Source organism: Ranitomeya variabilis, chromosome 3 (assembly GCF_051348905.1).
Source record: "Ranitomeya variabilis isolate aRanVar5 chromosome 3, aRanVar5.hap1, whole genome shotgun sequence".
Classification (NCBI taxonomy): domain Eukaryota; kingdom Metazoa; phylum Chordata; class Amphibia; order Anura; family Dendrobatidae; genus Ranitomeya; species Ranitomeya variabilis.
Window position 1 is genome coordinate 453,128,765 of NC_135234.1, and position 27,636 is coordinate 453,156,400.

The following is a 27,636-nucleotide window of genomic DNA, read 5'->3' on the forward strand; positions in this document are numbered from 1 at the left end:
TTTCCAGACACAGTAACGAAACTACAGCTGTGAACTGGAACAAAATGCAAAAACAAACATGGACAAGAGTCCAACTTATCTAGTAGTTGTCTAGGAGCAGGAACAAGCACAGAGAGGCTTCTGATAACATTGTTGACCGGCAAGCAACTAACAGAGCAGCAAGGTTATATAGCGACTCCCACATCATGATGGGAACAGGTGAACAGAGAAGATGAAGACACCAGTTCAATTCCACCAGTAGCCACCGGGGGAGCCCAGAATCCAAATTCACAACACGCGAGATTTGCAGGGGCTGGAGATAACAGCTTCTGCAAATTATGTTATCATGCCCACAGGGGAGTGATAACAAGGAAAGAGGACTGACTAGTAAGGGGTAACTTACGCCCTATCAACTAGTCAATGCCTTCATTAGCATAGGAAACTGGGACAATATAAATGCTTTTTTAACCTCTTTTTTTTACAGACAAACGATATACAGAGATAGTTAGGAAGGGAGTTTAATAAAATAAGAGAATGCTGCTGGGTTGGAGGGCATGGGGGACCTGACAGGTTCACTTTAATTACTGCATTGGAGCAAGAATAAGGAAAAGACATTTAGTTTATGGTGGCAAGTGGGGAACAAAAGAAGGGTCCTTATACTGAGAAGGGTGGCACTATGTCACTTTTTTTCTTCATCAGGCTTAGTGTAGAAGTTGAGAAATAAGTGGGTAATGTGTTCTAGAAATGATCAGCTACAAATAACTGTCTTATTTTCTGCAGACAAGTCCTTGCTGGAAGAATTGATGACGGTCTGTGCCAGATGAAGAAGAAAAGATGAAAGACTTCACCTAGAGACATCACATACATAGCTCCTGTATATAATGTCATTGGTGATACCGCCGGATCACAGGCCAGATGGCGTCCACAGTGCCTCCATCTACCTCATTATAGGGAATTTTCCGCAGGGGGTTCTGTCTGAATCACGTATTTCAGAGAGCTACATGGAAACCCCAGAGTAAGCACTCAGCTTAGAGTGCAGGATAAATGTGCGCAAAGTCTCACTGTGATCTTTGGGAGGCAGAATAAAAAAATCAACAGCAGATGAACAATTGGTTTTATTAATTTTTTTACGCCGTTCCTCGTGCGGTATAAGTGATTAGGCAACTTTATTCTTCGGTTTGGTGCGATTACAGCAATACCAGATTTATATTGTTTTTATGTTTGGCTGCTGTCACACAATAAAAGACGCGCATCGCCATATGTAGACTGCAATCATTCTTCCATATTTCGGACGACAGAGTCATGTGAGGGCATGTTTTTTTTTTGTGGGGCGAATTCACATTTTGTTGGTACCATTTTCGGTCACATGACATTTTTTGATCACTTTCTATTGCAATTTTTGAGAGGTAGAATAAACAAATACCAGCAATTCAGGAATTTTTTTTTATAAGGCAGCTTTATTCTTTGGGTCAGTACGATTACACCGATACCCTATTTCTATAGTTTTTTATGTTTTGGCGCTTTTACACAATAAAAACAATAAAAACTATTTTACAGAAAAAATAATTATTTTAGCATTACTTTTTTCTGAGAGCTATAACTTTTTTATTTATCTGCTGACGTAGCTTTATGGCAGCTTGATTATTGCGGGAAAACATTACGTACCATTTTTATTTACATTCGTCTTTATCACATTTTTTGCAGTTTTTGTTAGGCGGTATGATGATAAAGCATTTTGCCTCATTTTTATTTTTTTTTACGGTGTTCACTAAGGGATTAACTAGTGGGACAGTTTTAGGCCGGTTTCACACTTCAGTGCCTCCGGTACATGTAGTGACAGTTTTCTCATGTACCGGAGACACTGACAAACGTAGACCCATTCAAATGAATGGGTCTATGCAGATGTCAGTGTGTTTTCACGGACCGTGTATCCATGTGCAAAACACGCCGACATGTCCATTTTTGTGCAGCTGCACGGATCACACGGACCCATACAAGTCAATGGGTCCGTGTAAACACGTACTGCACACGGATGCCGTCCGTATGCTTTTTTTTAAGTCATAAGGTTAAAATGGAAAAAACTGTTTTAATACACGGACACGGACACACGGATCCCACACAGATGTACCAAATGAGCACACTGACATCTCCGGTACCGATTTCTCCGGTACAGGAAATATTTGTACGTGTGAAACTGCCCTAATAGAGCGGATCATTCCCCACGTGTACTTTTTTTTAGATAAATATATTTATTGAATTAATGTTTTTCTTTTTTGGGGGATTTTGTTGACGTTTATAAACTTGTTAATATATATATATTATATATATATATAGATAGATAGATAGATATATTTTACTTTATTACATTGTCCCACTATGGGACGTCATCCTTATACTGACAGATCGCTGATCTGATACTATGCAATGCTTGTGCACTGCAGAGCATCAGCTCATCATCTGACAGGCAGGGAAGAGACTAGTGATGAGCGAGTGTACTCGTTGCTCAGGTGACCTCAGAGTATTTGTTAGTGTTCGGAGATTAAGTTTTCATTGCGGCAGCTGAATGATTTACAGCTACTAGCCAGGCTGAGCACATGTTGGGGTTGCCTGGTTGCTAGGTAATCCCCACATGTAATCAAGCAGGCTAGTAGCTGTAAGGCTATGTGTACACGTCAGGATTCTTTGCAGAAATTTCCTGAACAAAACCGGACTTTTTCTGCGTTTTTTGCGCGTTTTTTGTGTGGATTTTTCGTGTTTTTTTCCGGAGCTTCCCAATGCATTAAATAGCGGGAAATCCGCGACAAATCTGTAAAATTAATGAACGTGATGCTTTTTTACCGCAATGCGTTTCTTTAGCGGAAAAAAAACGCAACATGTGCATAAAAATTGCGGACTGCATTCTATTAATAAGATGCTTAATGGATGCGGGTTTTTTTGCGAAAAAAACACGAAAAATCCGGAACATGTGCACACAGCCTTAATCATGCTGCTGAGGTGATGAAAACTTAATCTCCGAGCAGTCATAAATACTCGGAGACCACCCGAGCAACGAGTACACTCGCTCATCACTAAAGGAGACGTGTCAGCTCCTGCTATTAGCAGGCACTGACAAGCAACCTTCCTTGAAGGACCCCACGGCCATCTTGCAGCCGGGGGTTGCCATGAAAACCATCAACATTGTGCTGATGGGAGCACACAGAGAGCCCACTCCCTGTGTGATTCTCCTCTATCACTTTCACTATGGACAGCATCAAGGGGGTTAAGCGCCTGTGATCAGTGCTAGCACTGATAGTGGGCGTTGCTGCTATGTGAGAGCTGACACCTGCACCCGATCACCGCGGCGCTCAGCGTGAGCCCGTGCGATTAAGGCGCTGTACATATACTTCTCTTTGCGAGAACGCAGCTCCCGCAGAGCAGTACACTGTGTGCAGAATTGTTAGGCAAGTTGCATTTTGATCACATGATACTTTTTATACATGTTGTCCTACTCCAAGCTGTTCAGGCTTGAGAGACAACTACAAATTAAGTAAATCAGGTGATGTGCATCTCTGTAATGAGGAGGGGTATTGTCTAATGACATCAAAACCCTGTATATATAAGGTGTGCGTAATTATCGGGCAACTTCCATTCCTTTTGGCAAAATGGGTCAGAAGAGAGATTTGACGGGCTCTGAAAAGTCCAAAATTGTGAGATGTCTTGCAGAGGGATGCAGCAGTCTTGAAATTGCCAAACTTTTGAAGCGTAATCACCGAACAATCAAGCGTTTCATGGCAAATAGCCAACAGGGTCACAAGAAGCGTGTTGGGCAAAAAAGGCGCAAAATAACTGCCCATAAATTGAGGAAAATCAAGCGTGAAGCTGCCAAGATGCCATTTGCCACCAGTTTTGACATATTTCAGAGCTGCAACATTACTGGAGTAACAAAAAGTACAAGATGTGCAATACTCAGGGACATGGCCAAGATAAGGAAAGCTAAAAAACGATCAACTTAGAACAAGAAACATAAGATAGAATGTCAAGACTGGGCCAAGAAATATCTTAAGACTGACTTTTCAAAGGTTTTATGGACTGATGAAATGAGAGTGACTCTTGATGGGCCAGATGGATGGGCCAGAGGCAGGATCAGTAAAGGGCAGAGAGCTCCACTCCAACTCAGACGCCAGCAAGGTGGAGGTGGGGTACTGGTATGGGCTGGTATCATCAAAGATGAACTTGTGGGACCTTTTCAGGTTGAGGATGGAGTGAAGCTCAACTCCCAGACCTACTGCCAGTTTGTGGAAGACAACTTCTTCAAGCAGTGGTACAGGAGTAAGTCGGTATAGTTCAAGAAAAACATGATTTTCATGCAGGACAATGCTCCATGCCTCCAACTACTCCACAGCGTGGCTGGCCAGTAAAGGTCTCAAAGAAAAAATAATAACATGGCCCTCTTGTTCACCCGATCTGAACCTCATAGAGAACCTGTGGTCCCTCATAAAATGTGAGATCTACAGGGTGGGAAAACAGTACACCTCTGGGAACAGTGTCTGGGAGGCTGTGGTGGCTGCTGCACGCAATGTTGGTCGTAAACAGATCAAGAAACTGACAGAATCTATGGATGGAAGGCTGCTGAGTGTCATCATAAAGAAAGGTGGCTATATTGGCACTAATTTTGGGGGGGGTTTTCTTTTTGCATGTCAGAAATGTTTATTTCTAAATTTTGTGCAGTTATATTGGTTTAACTGGTGAAAATAAACATGTGAGATGGGAATATATTTGTTTTTTATTAAGTTGCCTAATAATTCTGCACAGTAATAGTTACCTGCACAAACAGATATCCTCCTAAGATAGCCAAATCTAAAAAAAAACCCACTCCAACTTCCAGAAATATTAAGCTTTGATATTTGAGTCTTTTGGGTTGATTGAGAACATAGTTGTTGATCAATAATAAAAAATAATCCTCTAAAATACAACTTGCCTAATAATTCTGTATATGTACGGAGCATGTTGGGAAGGGGTTAATGGTAACATTCATTTTCTCTGACTTGATGTGTTCACGTAACGCAGCATAAAGGTACCAGACAAATGAAAGACAAGTAAACATGCAAGTGTGAATAAGAGTGATGTTAATCATATTAGATATTTTATAAATGTAACAGGCTAAAAAGTAACTAAGAAAACAGATCCTGTAAGAATGTAAAAATGTATGATGTGTTCTTTCTGAAGTCATTTGAGTTCTGAGCCTCATCGAAAGGTGTATAATCGAGATGAGCGAATGTGCTCGGGTGCTAGCCGAGTGTCTTCGGTGTGCTCAAAAAATGTTTCGAGTCCCTGCGGCTCTTCGACAGCAGCAACACATGCAGGGATTGCCGAACAAACAGGCAATCACTGCATGTGTTGGGGTTGTCAAAGAGCTGCGGGGACTCGAGCATATTTTTTGAGCACACCGAAGACACTCAGCTAGCACCCGAGCAAGCTCAGATCACACCTTATCTGAGCACATTCGCTCATCATCACTAATGTATAATCATTTCCTATCTTGATCATACGTGGAGGAAGTGAGATCTGTCAGCTTGAACCTCCTCGTGATGTATTCAGTGTAATCCTTTAAGCTGAACCTCATAACCTCCCTGCAGTTTCTGATTCCGGGAAGGGTCACACTTGTCTTTACACTGCCGTTGGGAATTACAAAGACTGAACAGATATTTATAAATCCTGTTTCAGAAAATCATTATAAGATTTGCCAGGGTTTATTGTAAATCAAGAAATGGAAGTTAAAAGGGAAATGGAAAGCACATCTGGAATCAGAATCAGGACTGTATGTTTTCTGCTTTACTATATGGTGCCTAGCGGAATTATACAAATAATAAAAGGGTATCTCGGGATTATGCACATAGCTATGTTTAGGTATTGGGACATTGATGTTGACATGGAAATCTTTATTCCAATCACAAGATCCGTCTTCACAGGTGATGTGAATACAAGGATAATTTATTTAGAATAAAAGTTGCAATTAAAAGATAAAGGTAAGATATAAAAGGCGTATATGAATGAGAGCGTGATCTACCATGTTACAGAAGTGTGCGGTATTGAAATTCTGTCTCACAGCCATGAAGTTTCCACCCATGCATGCGCAGACTGAATCAATAATTAAATAATTAAAGTAAAACATAATTATTAGTTCTCAAGGATAAACCTGGTGCAGGAGATCTCCAGATCTTGGCCTCGGTAAGTACATTTTATCCATGGGACATGTTACAGAATAACAATATCTGTCGGCAAATTATGGATTATATATTAGCTGTACTGATTATTTTATTTCTCAACAATATTTGTCCGCTGGCAAAACTATAGAAAGCCCAGGAAAACTCTGATGATCCTCATTAGAAGTCCTCAGGAAATTTATGTGTGTGGAGAGGGTTATAGCCGAGGAGAGAAAAGAGAGCCTCACAGCGTGCTATTTTTTTCTGTAAAATAATGGGCAATATAATGTAAACCTAGCGGACCCCTTTGTAAGTCAATGGGGTACATCTGATTCCAGTCATATCCAGTGTGTGATGGATCCGTCCCCTGGAATTAATTCTTTTACTGTGCTCTTAAAGGGAGTGGCCAGCCTAAAACTACAAGTCTGCAGTCACTCTATGTGACTGCAGACTTGTGAATCCTCACATTGTGCACACTGCACGTTGTGGGGATTCTCTGGTGTCAGCGCCGGGAATGGCTGTCACATGACAGCAGGTATGTGACATGCATGTTCCTGGCCAGAATCTGACTATACTGTTTTCAGACTCGCACAATACACTTTGCATTGAGTGTGCTGGAAACGGTCTAGTTGAGTTTTGTCTGGGAGTATGCATATGGCATACTGGCGCTCAAGAGACAGCCATTCCCGGCGCTGACACTGGAGAATCCTTACAGCGTTCAGTGTATGCGATGTGAGGATTTACAAGTCTGCAGTCACATACAGTGACTGTAAACTTGTCATATTAAACCAGACAACCTCTTTAATGGGAATGTATGGCAATCTTTTCTTGTATTACTAATTATTATACAGGGTGGGCCATTTATATGGATACACCTAAATAAAATGGGAATGGTTGGTGATATCAACTTCCTGTTTGTGGCACATTAGTATATGGGAGGGGGAAACTTTTCAAGATGGGTGATGACCATGGCGGCCATTCTGAAGTCGGCCATTTTGGATCCAACTTTATTTTTTCTAATGGGAAGAGGGTCATGTGACACATCAAACTTACTGAGAATTTCACAAGAAAAACAATGGTGTGCTTGGTTTTAATGTAACTTTATTCTTTCATGAGTTATTTACAAGTTTATGACCTTTTATAAAATGTGTTCAAAGTGCTGCCCATTGTGTTGGATTGTCAATGCAACCCTCTTCTCCCACTCTTGACACACTGATAGCAACACCGCAGAAGAAATACTAGCACAGGCTTCCAATATCCATTGTTTCAGATGCTGCACATCTCGTATCTTCACAGCATAGACAATTGCCTTAAGATGACTCCAGCATCTGAATCAACGGATACTGGAAGCCTGTGCTAGCGTTTCTTCTGCGGTGTTGCTATCAGTGTGTCAAGCGTGGGAGAAGAGGGTTGCATTGACAATCCAACACAATGGGCAGCACTTTGACTACATTTTATAAGTGGTCATAAACTTGTAAATAACTCATAAAAGAATAAAGTTACATTAAAACCAAGCACACCATTGTTTTTCTTGTGAAATTCTCAATAAATTTGATGTGTCACATGACCCTCTTCCCATCGGAAAAAATAAAGTTGGATCCAAGATGGCCGACTTCAAAATGGCCGCATGGTCACCACCCATCTTGAAAAGTTTCCCCCTCCCATATACTAATGCACCACAAACAGGAAGTTGACATCACCAACCATTGCCATTTAATTTTATATGGATCCATATAAATGGCCCACTCTGTATATCCAATTGTGATACAAAATGGCATGCCCTGTTTTAACATGTATTTACTATTTTTCTGCAACCACTGGGGGATGCCATTGTTATTTGTTGATGTGTGTCTGAGCATGACACTTACACACTGCATATACGGTAGCCCCTGGGCATAGGAGACTGGTGTCGGTGTCTGACTGCATCTTCCACACTATGGCTGCCTCAGCAGTGACCTGGGCGCGTCCCATGGGCTGTCCATTTCTCAGATTTGGGAGGAGTTGGGCGCCATTTTATTGTAGTCCAGAGCTGTGCTCAGCCCATAATTCTGATAAGAAGATATGTATCACTTATTATCTTAACCCCTTCAGCACCTTGCGATTTTTGTTTTTTGCGTTTTCGTTATTGCTCCCCTTTTTCTCAGAGCCATAACTTTTTTATTTTTCTGTCAATATGGCCTAGTGAGGGCTTGTTTTTTGGGGTACGAGTTGTACTTTTTGAGTGACACCACTGGTTTTAACATACATTGTACTGCAAAACAGGAAAAAATTCAAGTGCCCTGAAGCTGCAGAAAAAGTGCAATCCCACATTTATTTTTTTTTTATTTGATTTACCATGTTGACTCAATGCTACAACTGACCTGCCATTATGATTCTCCAGGTCATTATGAGTTTGTAGACACCAAACATTTCTAGGTTCTTTTTTATTTAAGTGGTGAGAAAAAAATTCAGTGTTTGTAAGAAAAAAAAAGTCGTCATTTTCCAAGGTTCGTTGTGTCTCCATTTTTCGGGATCTGGGGGCTGGGTCAGGGCTTATTTTTTGCTTGCCGATCTGACGTTTTTATTGATACAATTTGGGGTAGATACGATGTTTTGACCGCCTGTTATTTCATTTTATTGCAATGTTGTGGCGACCTAAAAAAAACATAATTATGGAGTTTTGCTTTTTTTTAATCATTGCACCATCTACTGATCGGATTGATTTACTTTATGCTTTGATAGAGCGGACATTTCTCGCTGCAGTGATGCCAAAGTGAGCTGCTGGCAGCGGATCTTGATGATTTGTATGCCTTAAGTGCATTCCTCAACCAACCATTAAGGCTATGTGCACACGTTGCGGGCCCGCAGCAGCTTTCCATGCGTTTACAGTACAATGTAAACCTATGGAAAACTCAATCCGCAAAGAATTGACATGCTGCGGAATGTAAACCGCTGCGTTTCCCTCGGTATTTTCCGCAGCATGTCAATTCTTTGTGCAGATTCCTCACTTAGGAATCTGCAGGTGTAAAACCGCAGGTGTAATCCGCACAAAATCCGCATAAAAACCGTGGTAAATCCGCAGGTAAAACGCAGTGCCTTTTACCTGCGGCTGTGGAAAAATCCGCAGAGGTCAAATCTACGTGTGGACATACCCTAATAACTGAACTGATACCATGGAAAGGGGAGTAAGTGCGTGCATTTCTTTTTGTGCATAGTGCTCATATTTGAAGCTGATAACATCTGGTGGTAGCGCTAAAAAAGGCAGATTGGGTTTCTAAAGATGGAGCCTCAATATTTTGTGTGGAGGTCGACCACGCCTGACCTCAACAGTTGGGCGATAGTTGGGCAGTCTTCATATACAGGTGGGGTCTCCATCAGTTTTTCAAGGTTCTTATAAAGTGTGAATTGTTATAAAGAAATAATCATTGCAGACCAGCTAAAGAATAACCGTTGTGTCAATGTTACCCCCCTCCATAAATCAATATTACAAGTGAAAATAAGAGTCTTTCTATTATATCAGAGGAAATCTGCTTCTTTCTTCTCCTGGACTGATCATTCCCAAAATTATCAGGTCTCATGGGCAAAAATCTGTCTTTATTGAATAGATTTGTCCCATTACTGAGATAGGAGAGAACAGTTGATAAGATATGAAAATAAGTAACTTTATAATATGTGTGCTACTGATTTATGAACTTAAAATGAAAAGCTGCACTTACCTGCCATATATAATTTACGTGACCACTGCAGCCAATCACTGTCCTCAGCAATGACGGGGATTGCCTGCAGCGGGCATATGACTGGTGTACAGTGCTGCGGTGACATGACACTTCTGTTGGCCAGGGTGGGCTCCTCAGAGACCCCCTGCATGCACACAGCACCGGAGGACCGGTCACATGTGCTGTGCGCACGATCTCCCTCCGCCTCCCGTGTGGCAGCCCGCCCCGCTCCGGTATGTACCGTCAGTCCGTCACACACTGACAGCTCTGCCACCAGCCAGTGCGGGCACAGATGGAGAACAAGCGCTGCTTCACCAACCGCTTCTCTGACTACAAGGGCAGCCTGGTGCCGGGGCAGAGCACGGAGCTGGGGGCACCGCTCGTCCTCAGGACGGTGGAGCGCATCCTGGGGAAGCTACCGGCACAAGGCGGCGAGGAAGGCGGGCTGTACGGGGGGCTGGCCGGGGTGGCATACATGCTGTACCACGTCTCCCAGTGCCCACTGTTCAGTGCCCACCGGGACAGCTACCTGCACCGTGCGGGCTCCATCATCGAGGCGTGTGTGCTGCACTATGACCGGGAGCAGGACCGGGAGACCCGCGCCTCCTTCCTGCTGGGTGGCGCCGGGGTGTACGCCGCCGCCGCTCTCATCTACCGGGCGCAGGGACGGGCGGACTTCTCCCAGGCGCTGGGCAAGTTCCGGGCGCTGGGCGACTTGTGTGTGCCGCCCGGCTTCCTGGAGTGCGGCTCGGACGAGCTGTTCGTGGGCAGGAGCGGGTACCTGTGCGCCGCGCTGGTGCTGAAGCAGAAGCTGGGCATGGAGGTAAGAGGATGCCCTGCAGGTGGTGCCAGCCTGCCCACCAGGTGAGCTGGGCTCATCCACCATTGTGGGCAGGGTTACTGTGAAGGTCACACAAGATGCCACCGAGTGTTACACATGGGCAAGTAAAGGTGGTGATGCCCTAGTGCCAGGCTGCGGTGCCCACAGAGGATGAGTAGTGATTGTAGGTGCCATCTGTAGGCTCGCCCCTAGCCCCCCGACCTGCCCATACAGTGGCAGCTGGAGAACGGAGGGTCGGGCATGTCCCCATACACATTGTAATGGCAGCCAACTTCGTGTCAAGCCAATTTTCGATTCTCGGAATATACGAGGGCACGCTGCTGGTTTCTTCACATGTAGATTTGGTCAGTGAAAAAAATCCTTCCTCTGCCCTGTCCCATTGGACAACATTGGTCCGAGTGCGGTCTGTTCTTCTAACACATAGCACTCGCACCAAAAATACCGTGGCGTGAACAAGCCCCGATGGTGTCAGGAGGGAGGGTGCGCTTTATACATTGGACATTATGTATTTACAGTATATATATGTATCAGAGGTCCGGCGTTCCTAGTGGAGGATAGTATGGCTGAATGTTCGGACCCTGTCAGTGTCTGATGCTTTTATTGATGTTACTTTATTTTTCAGTTTCTGTAGACCCGACCTCCTGTATAGAGACGGTCATGATGCACATCTGCCCCTGGTGCAGGCTGTTATCTGTGCCCATAACATTGTTCTCCACCATGGTCACCAGTATCAGATGGGTGGTCTCATCATACCTGGCTCTCCCACCGATCAGCTGTCACCAGCAGATGTACACGTTGTACAGCTGTGTTTAGGGGGCGCTGCTGAGTCGTGCAGATCAGCTCCATGCCTACATCCAGTCAGAGCTAATAACTAGAGATGAGCGAATTTGATCGCTGTAGCGTGTACCGAATAAGCCCTGACCCATCAAATTCACTCATCTCTACTAATAACAGCTGAACGCTTTGGATCTGATAGTGAGGAGCTGTCCTATCATTCCATCAGGATCCGTCTACGTTCTTGTAAAAGAGCTCGGTGTGAACACAAAAGGCGTAAAAATAAAAACTATGAAATTACTATCCCACTCTGGACTGCTTCCTCTACACAGCAGCGCAATCTACTGTGAAACGTCCGTCTCTTTTTCTACTGATGCTACCATTGGTATCACATGATTGGGAAATGCCTTTATTCCAGCGCCAAGTACTGTGCCATTAAGGCAACCCTTACTTGTGCTAGAGAATCTATGGCGCGGCTCTTATATAGTCCCAATCACCTGTGTTCCCTGCGCTCCCTTATTACAGAAAATTACGTATTAGGAAACACTGCTGCACGTTAGCGGAAGCATCATTAGTATGAGGAGCCATGGACAAGGAGATGGATCTGCGCAGCTTCAGCTTCTCCACCCTGGCTCATCTTGATTGACAAGCATCTTCCTCCTTACTTACAGGACTTAACTCTTCTCTTTGTGCCACACTTGTTTATTAACCTCATCATTTCAGAAGATGACTGTCTGCAATGAGGGAGGTCATCTGAATTTTATGGTGCTCGTGGTCTGGGCAGGTGGAAACTACCAGCAAGTTCCCTTCAGTTAAATGAATATTTTTTTCTGCCACTTTTTAAGCACCACTTTGGCATTTTTTTTCCATTGCTGGAGTGGCGCTTTAAATGCAAGTCCCCTGCCCCTAATCATCTACGTACCTTCCAGTGTCTTCATCATTTTTCAACATCGCTCTGGTCCCGCTGCGCAAACTTGTGGGTGCAGCTACCGCTGTTAGGCCAGCGTCACACTAGCATATTGCATCCGATGCGAGATCATCGGATGCGATATGCTAATGACACTCGGCTCCTGCTCGCAGCAGAGCAGGAGCCGAGTGTCAGGCGTCTGTGCTCCGATTCTCTCGCACAGGGAGGATCGGAGCACAGCTGCAGAGGAGGCGGAGAAAAGAATTTCTCCATCTCCTCCATTGGTGGGGTCCGCTTATAATGCACATCACTCGGATGATATCCGAGTGGTGTGCGCTGTCTCACTCGCCCCCATAGGCTTATATGGGCGTGAGTGAGCCCAGAGTATTCCTCGGTCCGAGACAATCGCAGCATGCTGCGATTGTCTCGGACTGAAGAAAACGGCCGACAAAAAGTCGGCTGCTGGGAGCTGCCCCATATGTTAACATTGGTCCGAGTGCAATGCGATTTTTTTATCGCATTGCACTCGGCCGTTTAAAACGCCAGTGTGACGCCGGCCTTAGAAGGCCAGATGCTACGTCACAAGCTGTCAATACAAGTCTGCGAGAGCCAGAACAAGGCCTCTGCACCGCTCCATGAAACACTGGAGCTGCCGGCAGGTCACTTTTCACCGGAGACAGACATGAGCGATGCTGGAAAATGATGGAGGCGGCAAGTGAGTATGAGGCAGGGGAATTATATTTAAAGCACCAGTCTAGCAGTGCAATAAAAAAACATCTGGAGTGGTGCTTTGAGCATTTTTCAGGGGTGCAATGATTTTCAAATTTTTATTTTTTAAATACTGTACATTAAGCAATGAATAAAACGCTAGCTTCTTTGAGGCAAAAATGCTTACAAAGTGATTCCGACGTATCCTTTTACCTTCTCATTGAGTTCTATTGTAAAGTATGGAGCTGCTTCTTAGCTGAAAACACCTAAAGAATGGTCAGCTCACTTTTAAGTGCTTGGTGTTTTAGGGTATGTGCCCACAATCAGAAATTGCTACGGGTTTGACGCTGCCATATTTATGCAGCGTAAAACCTGCAGCGTTCAGATGTTACAGCATAGTGGATGGGATTTCTAGAAATCCCATGCCCACTATGTGTCCACAGACGCCCGTGGATCACCCACAGAGACGGACATGCGGCACATCTTTCAAGACCGCAGCATGTCAATTTCTCTTTCGGAGACGCTAGTCTGCACAGCAGAAATTTCACGCATACAATGTATTGGGCATGGTAAATCCAAATTGTTCAGTGATCACATGCGGATTCACCTGTGTTCAAAAGACAGCAGCGCTTAGGACGCAGTGAATATGCAGTGTGTCCAAAGCGCTGCTATTTCCGGATCGTGGGCACATAGTTAAGAAACTTAAAGCCATTAAAAGCTCAAAAGCCTGAATATAGGAACCTAAAAAGCCTGTTTGTCTGAATGCAATGTCAGTTTACCTTAGAAATGAATATGAAGATTCTGTCAAGTAATTTATCAGTGACCTTTCAGGCATCATTTGGAGCAAATCTATTCCAAAACTGCCAAGAAAAAATGTCGCGTGAACATACATTCATATTCTAGAAATAGGCACTAGCATATTAAATAAGAATATGTTCTCTTTGGTGTTGCAGCATCTCTTATTACATACCATAAGCGAATATAGTATTACTAGATGGTGGCCCGATTCTAACGTATCGGGTATTCTAGAATATGCATGTACACGTAGTACGGTATATTGCACAGCCCACGTTGTATATTGCACAGCCCACGTAGTATATAGCCCAGCCACGTAGTATATAACACAGCCACGTAGTATATTGCCCAGTGACGTAGTATACAGCACAGAGCCACGTAGTATATTGGCCAGTCACGTAGTATATTGTACAGCGACGTAGTATATTGCCCAGCCACGTATGTGACAGGTTAAAAAATAAAAAATAAACATATACTCACCTTCCGATGGTACCCTTGTAGTTCTGTTGCCTGCTTCTCGCGCAGACGCGCAGGACCTGTGATGACGTCGCGGTCACATGACCGTGTCGCGGTCACATGACCGTGACGTCACGGCAGGTCCTTCTCGCGCAGGCGCGCAAGACCTGCGATGATGTCGCGGTCACATGACCGTGACGTCATGGCAGGTCCTTCTCGCAGACCATCCTTCCACTGGAACCTGCCTGGAGTGTCGCGAGGAGCGGGAAAGGTGAGTATATAATGATTTTTTATTTTTTTAAATTATTTTTACCATGAGATGTTTTTACAATTGACGCTGCATAGGCAGCATCAATAGTAAAAACTTGGTCACACAGGGTTAATAGCGGCGGTAACGGTGTGAGTTACCCATGGCATAACGTGGTCCATTACTGCCGGCATTACCCCTGTGTGAGCGCTGACTGCGGGGAGTAAGGAGCGGGCGCCGGGCAGTGACTGCAGGGGAGTAGGGAGGGACTAATCGGACTGTGGCTGTCGCTGATTGGTCGCGGCAGCCATGACAGGTAGCTGCATAGATCAATCAGTGACTTGGATTCCATGACAGACAGAGGCCGCGACCAATGAATATCCGTGACAGACAGACAGAAGTAACCCTTGGACAATTATACAGCAGATACTGTTTCCTGCACTGTATTTAATGTTTATATACATGGATACCTATCTATATAGGGTAAAAAATGTATATATGCAGGTGAATATAATATATATATGTGTGTATATATATATATATATATATATATATATATATATATAATATATATATATATATATATATATATATATAAGATGGTAGCCCGATTCTAACGCATCGGGTATTCTAGAATGGGCATGTAGTTTATTTATGAAGATTTCAGAATAATGCAATGAATACACAGGATTCGGCCGGCTGGGCGCAACCAATTAGCCAAGCGTGGTTCAAATCCTGCGCCGATTCGTGGCCGGACTGCGCCTGTCGCTGATTGTGAAACCAGGGCCAGCTGCAGGATTTAGAGGGCCCCAGGCGAAAGAGTCTCACAGCCCACATAGCATATAACACAGCCTGTAGTATATAGCAGCCACATAGTATATAGCCCAGCCACGTAGTATATAGCATAGGCATGTGGTATATAGCACAGCCCACGCAGTATATAACACAGCCACATAGTATACAGCACAGGCACGTAGTATATAGCATAGCTACGTAGTAAATAACAGCCATGTAGTATATAGCACAGCCCACGCAGTATATAACAGCCCACGCAGTATATAACACAGCCCACGTAGTATATAGCAGTCACATAGTATATAGCAGCCACGTAATATATAGCAGCCACGTAGTATATAGCACAACCACGTATATAGCACAGCGATGTAATATATAACACAGTACACGTAGTATATAGCACAGCCACGTAGTATATAGCAGTCACGTAGTATATAGCAGCCACATAGTATATAGCACAGCCACGTATATAACACAGTGATATAGTATATAACAACACAGCCCACGTAGTATATAGCACAGCCACGTAATATATAGCAGCCACGTAGTATATAACACAGACAGTCACGTAGTACACTGTGTTCCAAATTATTATGCAAATTGGATTTAAGTGTCATAAAGATTTAATTGTTTTGTTTTTCAAATAAACTCGTGGATGGTATTGTGTCTCGGGGCTCAATGGATCACTGAAATCAATCTTAAACACATGTGATAATTGGTTTTCCAGGTGATTCTAATTAAAGGAAAACTACTTAAAAATGATGTTCCACATTATTAAGCAGGTCACAGTTTTCAAGTAACATGGGAAAGAAAAAGGATCTCTCTGCTGCTGAAAAGCATCAAATAGTGCAATGCCTTGGTGAAGGGATGAAAACATTAGAAATTTTCCAAAAACATAAGCGTGATCATCGTACTGTTAAGAGATTTGTGGCTGTATCTGAGCACAAATGTGTTTGTGCTGATAAAGGCATAATGAGGAAGATTTCTGGCAGGCAAGTTCATCGAATTAAGAGAGCAGCTGCTAAAAAGCCATTACAAAGCAGCAAACAGATATTTGAAGCTGCTGGTGCCTCTGGAGTCCCTCGAACCTCAAGGTGTAGGCTCCTTCAAAGGCTTGCTGTGGTGCATAAACCTACTATTCGGCCACCCTTAAACAGTGTTCACAAGCAGAAATGGTTTTATTGGGCCCACACATACATGAAGACTAATTTCCAAACAGTCTTGTTTACTGATAAGTGTTGAGCAACCCTGGATGGTCCAGATGGATGGAGTAGTGGATGGTTGGTGGATGGCCACCATGTCCCAACAAGGCTGCAACGTCAGCGAGGAGGTGGAGGAGTCATGTTTTGGGCCGGAATCATGGGAAACAGCTGGTAGGGCCCTTTAAGGTTCCTGAAGGTGTGAAAATTACCTCTGCAAAGTATATAGAGTTTTTGACTGACAACTTTCTTCTATGGTCTAAAAAGCAGAAACGTGCCTTCAGGAGCAAAATCATCTTCATCCTGACAATGCCCCATCTCATGCTGCAAAGAATACCTCTGAGTCATTGGCTGCTATGGGCATAAAAGGAGATAAACTCATGGTGTGGCCACCATCTTCCCCTGACCGCAACCCTATAGAGAACGTTTAGAGGATCATCAAGCAAAAGATCTATGAGGGTGGGAGGCAGTTCACACCAAAACAGCAGCTCTGGGAGGCTATTCTGACTTCATGTAAAGAAATACAAGCAGAAACTCTCCAAAAACTCACAAGTTCAAAGGATGCAAGAATTGTGAAGGTGACATCAAAGAAGGGTCCTATGTTAACATGTAACTTGGCCTGTTGGGATGTTTTGGCGTTAAATAGCTTTTTTGTTCAGTGAATGTGACCTCCTAATGCTGCAAATTCCACAAATGAGCATTTTCAGTTCTTTAAAACATATCAAATGTTTAGAAATTCTACTGTGCATAATAATTTGGAACAGTGCATTTTGAGTTTTTATTCATTTTGGAGATTATACTGTTATCATTGGGAGTTTTTTTCAATAAAATTCGATGTATACTCTAACGGGTGATGACTTTTATTAGACTGACTGTCATTTGCACTGACCATTTAGGAAAATCTGATAAAAATGTAATTTGCATAATAATTTGGAACATAGTGTATATAGCAGCCACGTAATATATAGCAGCCACGTAGTATATAGCAGCCACATAGTATATTGCACAGCCCACGTAGTATATAACACAGGCCATGTAGTATATAGCACAGTCCACGCAGTATATAACAGCCCACGTAGTATACAGCAGTGTGGGCACCATATCCCTGTGAAAAAAAGAATTGAAATAAAAAATAGTTATATACTCACATCCCGTCGTCCACCGAAGCTGTCCCGCTCCTCGCGATGCGGCCGGCAGCAGTCGTTCCCAGTGATGCATTGCGAAATTACCCAGATGACTTAGTGGTCTCGCGAGAGGAGTGGGGAAGCTGCGGAGGCGATGGAAGGTGAGTATATAATGATTTTTTATATTTTTATTATTTTTAACAAAGTTGGTCCGGGATGGGGCGACACACTGGCACTGACTTGAGGGGAGTAGGGAGGGGCCAATTCGCGGCCGGACTAAGCCTGTCGCTGATTGCACACATCCGGAATCTCCGCACCCCATACATAGGGCCCTGTGATTTACCTTGCAGTGACGGAGCGTCGCTGCAAGGTAAACAGACATGCGTTCTAAAAAGATGTGCCGCATGTCCGTAAACGCAGGGCCGCTGAGTGCGTGTTCGCACCCATAGTGGAGATAGGATTTCATACAATCCCCTCCACCATGCTGTAACATCTGGACGCTGCGGGTTCAACGCTGCGGTTGTATGCAGCGTTCAATCCGCAGCTAATCCGGATGTAAACTGGCCCGTGGACACATACCCTAATCTAACCTCTTTTTCTCATCTTTCAGGATACATCGGGGGCTTATCTACAGCATTCCAGAATGCTGTAGATAAGCCCCTGATGCCAGTGGGCTTAGCTCATCTTCGATGTTGGGGTGACAGGTTCCCTTTAACTACTTCCAGACCGTCAATACACTTTAAACGTCCATTCTAAAACATCACAGTATAGGAGCACAGCTACACATGATCATATACATGCGGAAGGGTGGATCCAACTGTCAGAAACAGTTAGTCCTTATAGAGAAGGGTCAGATGGTTTATTACATACACATCTCTAAAGAAGTTCTGTGTGCACAGTAGTAGGAAGCGCTGACAGCGAAAGGGAAGAAGCAGGTGCTGCTATGTGGTAGGAGACTCGGATAGCTCTGCTATGTAGGAGGAGGTTCCATTCCTGCTGTAACTAGGGCTAATATACCAGCCCCAGATACAGGAGAAATAAGGGGAGAATAAAAAGGTTTAAATGCCTCCAAAGGTTTTTTATGACCTTATGGGGGCAAAATACGTAATTATAAAAAAAAAAGATCACTATCAATCCAAATCGATGTAATTAGTCCTGCCCCTGTAAAAAAAAACAAACAAAAAAAAAACTTGTCCAATATATGAAAATATTTGTTCCAGAATAGGGACCAAATTTTAACATTTTAGTGGTCTTGTTTGGTCATTGTTTCCCTTATTTTCCCACTTATATCTCCCTCGATATTAGGGAAAAAAAAGAAATAATGAATATGACAGTGACATAAAAATGAAGCCCCATGGATCACTAAAAGAAAGATGCTAAATTTATTTGACTATCCGAATGAGATTTTTTTTTATAGCTCTTTAATCTGCTTGTACGAAAGAAAACAAAAAATGTGCCTTGTGACGAACAGAGTTAAATGGTTTTGTTTTAAACTGGTTAACATTACTACACATGCGAATAATGTAGAATCACAAAAAGATAAAACATTCTATTACTGTAGGTTAATAGTGAAATGTGCAATATGTTTAGGAACAGTCAGGGCCCCCCAACAGAAATCCTTATACAGTAATTGGTGCCCGTCTGTAAATCAATAGCTTGTAATGTTTTGTAGACATCTTTAGATTGATTATTTAATCACAAAGATTACTTCATAGCACTTAAATTGTTTATATGTCACTTAAAAAGCTTTTAACTAATTACCTTTGGCCGTGATGACATAGGAAGATATTTCTAGGAGGAAAGGTATTTATATAATGGCTGCCTTTCATTTACTCCTGTGTTATAACTGCCTGGTTCTTGCTCTTATCGTTTTCTAATGTAGATTTTATACATTTTGGATTGTAGCCAGAAAGTCACTATTTTTCCAATATAACATGTATCAATAATTTGATTAGTAGAGGTCATCCTCCCATTGGTTGTGAAGACACAGTATGTATGGTTTTCGCTGTACCCATTGTAGGCGTCCGACAGGGAAGATACTGGCGGAGTGTATATCTCTACCAGAAAGTTAAGCTGGGCAAGATTTTAAAATCGGGTAGTACTTGTTGGTGCAGCACCTTTGTGATAGTTCGAGGGCGGGTTTCATTGGAGTGATGAGGAGGATTTAGTGGTGGGACTCATCACTCCCACTCCCGCTCTAGTACGGGTTTTGCTAGAGGCTTAGCCACTTCAGCTGAGAGAGGTCGTATCATTAGAGACACAAAAAAGGCTGAAGGAAAATCTTCAGCCTGTGAGTCTGTGGACTGATATAGGGTGGTTCTGAGAAGGACATGCACAGCAGGTAAATGTGCTAAATGCTGAGTTGCTGTAGAGCCAAGCCCGCATACACCCCTGGTAGCGTGAGACAGCGGTATGGTGTGTAGCTGGGCAAGTCTTTGTTTTTTTTGTTTCTTTACTGTTTGTTAACTTTGGACTGAAAATTAAGCCCCATGTTTTCCTTATATACAGCTCTGGCAAAAATTGAGAGACCACTGCACAGTTTTATAAAAATCAGCTTCTCTGCATGTCTGACAGCCATTCCATTCCAGTGTCAGTTGAATTCCAACCAGACTACACCTCATTCTACTTAATGTGCTTCTGATTAGGTGATCACCTGTACCAAATATTATTTAATGAAGGAAAGTATAAAAAACACTGCTGTGGCGTGTGTTCACAATCCTCTTGCAATAGGACAAGTGGTGGGCAAAAACGACTCTCCACTGACCGGGATGACCGTCATCTTATTCGAATATCACTCAGCAACCGCAGGATGATAGGTGACCTACATAAGGATTGGCAAATGGCAGCGGGGGTGAAGTGCATGGCAAGAACAGTTCATAACAGGCTCCTAGAGGCAGGACTCAAATCATGTAAAGCTAGAAAAAAGCCTTTCATCATTGAGAAGCAAAGGAGAGCCAGGCTGAAGTTTGCCAAAGACCATAATGATTGGACCATAGAGGACTGGAGTAAGGTAATCTTCTCTGATGAGTCTAAATTTCAGCTTTGCCCAACACCTGGTTGTCTAATGAATGGTTAGACGTAGACCTGGAGAGGCGTATAAGCCACAGTGTCTTGCACTCACTGTGAATTTTGGTGGAGGATCGGTGATGATCTGGGGATGCGTCAGCAAGGCTGGAATTGGGCAGGTTCATTTTTGCAAAGGACGTATGAATCAAGCCGCATACAAGGTTATCCTGGAAAATCAGTTGATTCTTTCTGCTCAGGCAATGTGCCCCAACTCTGAGGACTGTTTTTTCCAGCAGGACAATGCGCCATGCCACACAGCTAGGTCAATCAAGGTGTGGATGAAGGACCACCACATCAAATCCCTGTCATTGCCAGCCCAATCTCCAGACCTGAACCCCATTGAAAACCTCTGGAATGCAATCAAGAGGAAGATGGATAGTCACAAGCCATCAAACAAAGAACTGCTTACATTTTTGTACCAGGAGTGGCATAAGGTCACCCAAAAGCAGTGTGAAAGACTGGTGGAAAGCATGCCACGACACATGAAAGCTGTGATTAAAAATCATGGTTATTCCACAAAATATTGATTTCTGAACCCTTCCTGAGTTAAAACATTAATATTGTTGATTCTAAATTATTAGGAACTTGTTTTTGTCTCCATTGTTTGAGGTCTGCAAGCAATGCATTTTTTTTGTTATTTTGACCATTTCTCATTTTCAGAAAATAAATACAAAATTTATTGTTTGGAACTTCGGAGACATGTTGTCAGTAGTTTATAGAATGAAAGAGCAATTTACATTTTACTCAAAAATATACCTCTAAAGAGAAAAATCCGACAAACTGAAAATTTTGCAGTGGTCTCTTAATTTTTGAGAGCTGTAGACTGTGCTGCCTATGTCACTGCCATGATGCCCTACAACGCCCTAGTGCATTACAATATGATGGAGAATCGCAGGTGGCTAAGGGCAACAGCGTGACAAAGGCTTCACTGGGCAGTGAGGGTTACTGTTTCTGTGAATCTGCGGGTTCACAAAGACTCGAAGAAACGGGAGAAGCATTTGAGGGGAGAGATTGGGCTCTCAAAGATTCATCTACTCTGCTGTTTGGGGAGTGTCCGGTTCAATACGAAGCAGTCACAAGCCCAAACTATGGAGGAAGTCTTTAAAACTCTGGTCCAGGAGTGAGCCTTGCAGCAGCAATGCTATGCCCAGAAGCTGACCACCTGCCTAATTCTGGAGCCTATGGCATTGCTGAAAGAGGTAGTTGTGGTGCGCTTCAAGGCAAGGCTAACTAGGGCTTTGTGTTGTGGGGTGCCAGGGAGGTGGTACAACGGTCCTTTAAAAAATGACTCCAGATGATGACTTGAAGACATTCCTCACCATCTTTAAACGGGGGGCTCAAAGGGTGGATGTACTTGCACCCTACTTTATAGGAGGGTCTCAAAAAGCCTATCATGACCATAGTGAGCAAGACTATGCAAAACAAAAAGCTGAGATTATTGCTCGCCTAGGGGTTACAGTCACGTGCGGGCTAGATGGGTCCGAGCCTGAGAATACCGGTTAGACAGATCTTCCCGGTCCCAAGTGTTTATTTTGTTTCATCTGGTAAATAAATGGCTGGAACCCGATGTCTGGACGCCTACATAGATCATGGAGCGAGTGGTCATCAACCTTTTTTCCTGGGGCCTTCCCAGTAATCTGCAGCGTTGGGTCAGCCATGATGATCCCTGAAGTGCGTATCATCTAGTGTAGTTGGTGGAGAGATTTGGCACTATGGTGGGAAATCTCCAGAACGCTTCCCCTAACCAGTGACTCGCAGGGAGACGCCAACCCTCTCTTGGTCAGAAACGTTTCACCGTCAAAGGGTGGCTGGAAGGGACTGCCAGGAAAAGTTCTGGCCTGACTGGGACAAAAAAGCATCTCTGCCACATATACCCCACCAGCCCACATAATATACAGTTGTGCTCAAAAGTTTACCCCGGCAGAATTTTTGCTTTCTTGGCCTTTTTTTCAGAGAATATGAATGATAACGCCAAAACATTTTCTTCACTCATGTTTAGTGGTTGGGTGAAGCCATTTATTGTTAAACTACTGTGTTTTCTCTTTTTAAAACATAAAGACAACCCAACCATCCAAATGACCCTGATCAAGAGTTCACATACCCCATTCCTTAAAGGGCCACTGTCACCCCCTCCAGCCGTTATAAACTAAAAGAGCCACCTTGTGCAGCAGTAATGCTGCATTCTAACAAGGTGGCTCTTTTAGTTTTTGGTGCATGTATTCCCAAAATAAAGCGTTTTATAACTTCTCCAAAATACCTGTCTTTCGCCAGGGAGGCAGGTCCTCACCCCCCTGCTTGAAACGCCACACTGCCATCACTCAAATCTTCAGGGGTGCCGGGCGCCACCCCCTCCGCGCTGTTTTCGCATGAAATCCGGCGCCTGCGCTGTGTAGTACTGTCTGGTGCAGGCGCAGTGAGCTCTGGCTGTCTTACGTCACAGCCAGGCTTGCAGACTGCGCCTGTGCGGCCAGTGCGGCCACCCACCTTGTGAATCCCAGCCCCGCAGTGTGTTATGCATTATGCAGAGTGCGGGGCTGGGATTCACAAGCAGGGCGGCCGCACAGGCGCAGTCTGCAAGCCTGGCTGTGACGTCAGACGGCCAGAGCTCACTGCGCCTGCACCAGACAGTACTACACAGCGCAGGCGCCGGATTTCATGCGAAAATCTTCAGGGGCGCCGCCCCCTCCGTGCTGTTTTCGCATGAAATCCGGCGCCTGCGCTGTGTAGTACTGTCTGGTGCAGGCGCAGTGAGCTCTGGCCGTCTGACGTCACAGCCAGGCTTGCAGACTGCGCCTGTGCGGCCGCCCTGCTTGTGAATCCCAGCCCCGCACTCTGCATAATGCATAACACACTGCGGGGCTGGGATTCACAAGGTGGGTGGCCGCACTGGCCGCACAGGCGCAGTCTGCAAGCCTGGCTGTGACGTAAGACAGCCAGAGCTCACTGCGCCTGCACCAGACAGTACTACACAGCGCAGGCGCCGGATTTCATGCGAAAACAGCACGGAGGGGGCGGCGCCCCTGAAGATTTGAGTGACGGCAGTGTGGCGTTTCAAGCAGGGGGGTGAGGACCTGGCTCTCTGGCGAAAGACAGGTATTTTGGAAACGTTATAAAACGCTTTATTTTGGGAATACATGCACCAAAAACTAAAAGAGCCACCTTGTTAGAATGCAGCATTACTGCTGCACAAGGTGGCTCTTTTAGTTTATAATGGCTGGAGGGGGTGACAGTGGCCCTTTAATACCGTGTATTGCCCCCTCTAATATCAATGATAGCTTGAAGTCTTTTGTAGTAGTTGTGGATGAGGTTCTTTATTTTCTCAGATGGTAATGCTGCCTACTCTTCTTGGCAAAAAGCCTCCAGTTCCTGTAAATTCCTGGGCTGTCTATCATGAACTGCACACTTGAGATTGGCCAGAGTGGCTCAATGATATTGAGGTCAGGAGACTGAGATGGCCACTCCAGAACCTTCACTTTGTTTTGCTGTAGCCAATGACAGGTCGACTTGGCCATGTGTTTTGGATTGTTGTCATGTTGGAATATCTAAGTACGTCCCATGCATAGCTTCAGGGCTGATGAGTGCAAATTTGCCTCCAGTATTTGATGCTGCATTTATCTTTCCTTCAGCTTTGACCAAGATTCCTGTGCCTTTGTAGCTCTCTCATCCCCAAAACATCAGCGATCCACCTCCATGCTTTCCAGTAGGAATGGTGTTCCTTTCATCATAGGCCTTGTTGACCTCTCTCAAAATGTAACGTTTATGGTTGTGGCCAAAAAGTTCAATTTTGGTCTCAGCACTCCAAATTACCTTGTTCCAGAAGCTTTGAGGCTTGTCTCTGTGCTGTTTTGCATATTGTAGGCGAGATACTTTGTGGCATTTGCACAGTAATGGCTTTCTTCAGGTGCCTCAAATAAGCAGCCCATTTTTCTTCAAGTGCCTCCTTATTGTGCATCTTGAAACAGCCACACCGCTAGTTTTCAGAGAATCCAGTATTTCAGCTAATGTTATTTGTGGGTTTTTCTTGGCATCCCGAACAATTTTCCTGGCAGTTTTTGTTGGTCTACCTGACTGTGGTTTTGTTTTTACAGAGCCCCTGGTTTTCCATTTGTTAATCACAGTTTGAACGCTGCTGAATGGCATTATCAATTCATTGGATCTCTTTTTGTATCCCTTTCCTGTTTTGTACAGTTCAACTACCTTTTCCCGTAGATCCGTTGACAATTCTTTTGCTTTCCCCATAACTAATCCAGAAATGTCAGTGGCTGGATGAATGATGCAAGAGTCTGTCTGTATCCCAGAAACTCAGCTTTTATGCACCCACACTGATTAGAAGCAAACAGGTCACAGGTGAGGATGTCATATTTAGAAGTCATTCAAACCCATTTGTGTCAATTTCTGTGCAAAATCACCAGGGTGTGTGAACTTTTGATCAGGGTCATTTGGATGTTTTGGGTTGTCATTATGATTTAAAAAGAGAAAACACAGTAGATTGACAATAAATGGCTTCACCCAACCACTAACCATGAGTGAAGAAAAAGTTTTGGTATTATCATTGATATTTTCTGGAAAAAAGACCAAGAAAGCAAAAATTCTGCCTGGGTATGTAACCTTTTGAGCACAATTGTATGTGTGCTTTTTTTCTTTTAGATAAACGTGTTTATTGAATTAATATTTTAAAGGAGTTATTTGAGTAGCCAAGTAAATGGCGCCGCAGTGCGCATGATTGACTACAGCTCCACTTACATGGTGCTCTTCAGAGCTCCAGTTCCCAGCGGTCGGACCCCCCAGCGATTGGTAAGTTCTCGGAATAGGGGATTACTTGGGATAATCCATTTAAATGTTTTTTCAATATTTATTTTTATTTTCTCATAGGACAACAGGACAGATGTTGTACTGTGCAATATACAGCTCTGGCAAAAATTAAGAGCCCACTGCAAAATTTTCACTTTGATGTTTCTCTTTATAGGTATACACCATGTTCCAAATTATTGTGCAAATGATATTTTTCTCGGATTTTCCTAAATGGTCAGTGGAAATGACAGTCAGTCTAATAAGTCATCACCCGTTAGAGTATACATTGAATTTTATTGAAGAAACCTCCCAATGATAACAGTATAATCTCCAAAATGAATAAAAACTCAAAATGCACTGTTCCAAATTATTAGGCACAGTATAATTTCTAAACATTTGATATGTTTTAAAGAACTGAAAATGCTCATTTGTAGAATTTGCAGCATTAGGTCACATTCACTGAACAAAAAAGCTATTTAATGCCAAAACATCCTAACAGTCTAAGTTACATGTTAACATAGGAACCCTTCTTTGATATCACCTTCACAATTCTTGCATCCATTGAACTTGTGAGTTTTTGGAGAGTTTCTGCTTGTATTTCTTTGCATGAAGTCAGAATAGCCTCCCAGAGCTGCTGTTTTGATGTGAACTGCCTCCCACCCTCATAGATCTTTTGCTTGATGATCCTCTAAAGGTTCTCTATAGGGTTGAGGTCAGGGGAAGATGGTGGCCACACCATGAGTTTATCTCCTTTTATTCCCATAGCAGCCAATGACTCAGAGGTATTCTTTGCAGCATGAGATGGTGCATTGTCATGCATGAAGATGATTTTACTCCTGAAGTCACATTTCTGCTTTTTATACCATGGAAGAAAGTTGTCAGTCAGACCTCTATATACTTTGCAGAGGTGATTTTCACACCTTCAGGAACCTTAAAGGGCCCCTACCAGCTGTTTCCCCAAAACATGACTCCTCCACCTCCTTGCTGACGTCACAGCCTTGTTGGGACATGGTGGCCATCCACCAACCATCCACTACTCCATTCATCTGGACCATCTAGGGTTGCTCGACACTCATCAGTAAAGAAGACTGTTTGAAAATTAGTCTTCATGTATGTCTGGGCCCACTGCAACCGTTTCTGCTTGTGGACACTGTTTAGGGATGGCCGAATAGTAGGTTTATGAACCAAAGCAAGCCTTTGAAGGATCCTTCACCTTGAGGTTCAAGGAACTCCAGAGGCACCAGCAGCTTCAAATATCTGTTTGCTGGTTTGTGATAGCTTTTTAGCAGCTGCTCTCTTAATCCAATGAACTTGCCTGGCAGAAACCTTCCTCATTATGCCTTTATCAGCACGAACACATCTGTGGTCAGATTCAGCCACAAATCTTAACATTACGATGATCACGCTAAGCTTTCGGGAAATATCTAACTATTTGATGCTTTTCGGCAGCAAAGAGATTCTTTTTCTTTCCCATGTTATTTGAAAACTGTGACCTGCTTAATATTGTGGAACATCATTTTTAAGTAGTTTTCCTTTAATTAGAATCACTTGGAAAACTATGTATCACATGTGTTTAACATTGATTTCAGTGATTCATTGAGCCCTGAGACACAATACTATCCATGAGTTTATTTGAAAAACAAAACAATTAAATCTTTGACCCTTAAATCCAATTTGTATAATAATTTGGAACACTGTGTATTTTTGAGCAAAATGTAATTTTTTTTTATATAAACTTCTGACAAAATGTCTTCGAAGTTCCAAGCAATAAATTTTGTATTTTTTTTTCTGAAAAGGAGAAATGGTCAAAATTAAAATAAAAAACTAGTGCTTTCAGACCTCAAATAATGCAAAGAAAACAAGTTCATAATCATTTAGAAACAACAATACTATACTCAGGAAAAGTTCAGAAACAGTATTTTGTAGAATAACCATGATTTTTAATCACAGCTTTCATGCGTCTTGGCATGCTTTCCACCAGTCTTTCACACTGCTTTTGGGTGACCTTATGCCACTCTTGGTACAAAAATTTAAGCAGTTCTTTGTTTGATGGCTTGTGACTATCCATCTTCCTCTT

General features: G+C 43.4%; 1 protein-coding gene across 1 annotated transcript in view; it reads left to right on the forward strand.

The window, feature by feature from the left end:
* Positions 1 to 10,114: 10,114 nt before the first annotated feature.
* The window catches only part of LANCL3 (LanC like family member 3), a 60,059-nt gene continuing 42,537 nt past the window's right edge, over positions 10,115 to 27,636 (forward strand). The window contains exon 1 of the mRNA XM_077299657.1: positions 10,115 to 10,679. Within this exon, the coding sequence (XP_077155772.1) occupies positions 10,149 to 10,679 (531 nt within the window). The 5' untranslated portion in view covers positions 10,115 to 10,148. The remainder of the gene's footprint in view (positions 10,680 to 27,636) is intronic.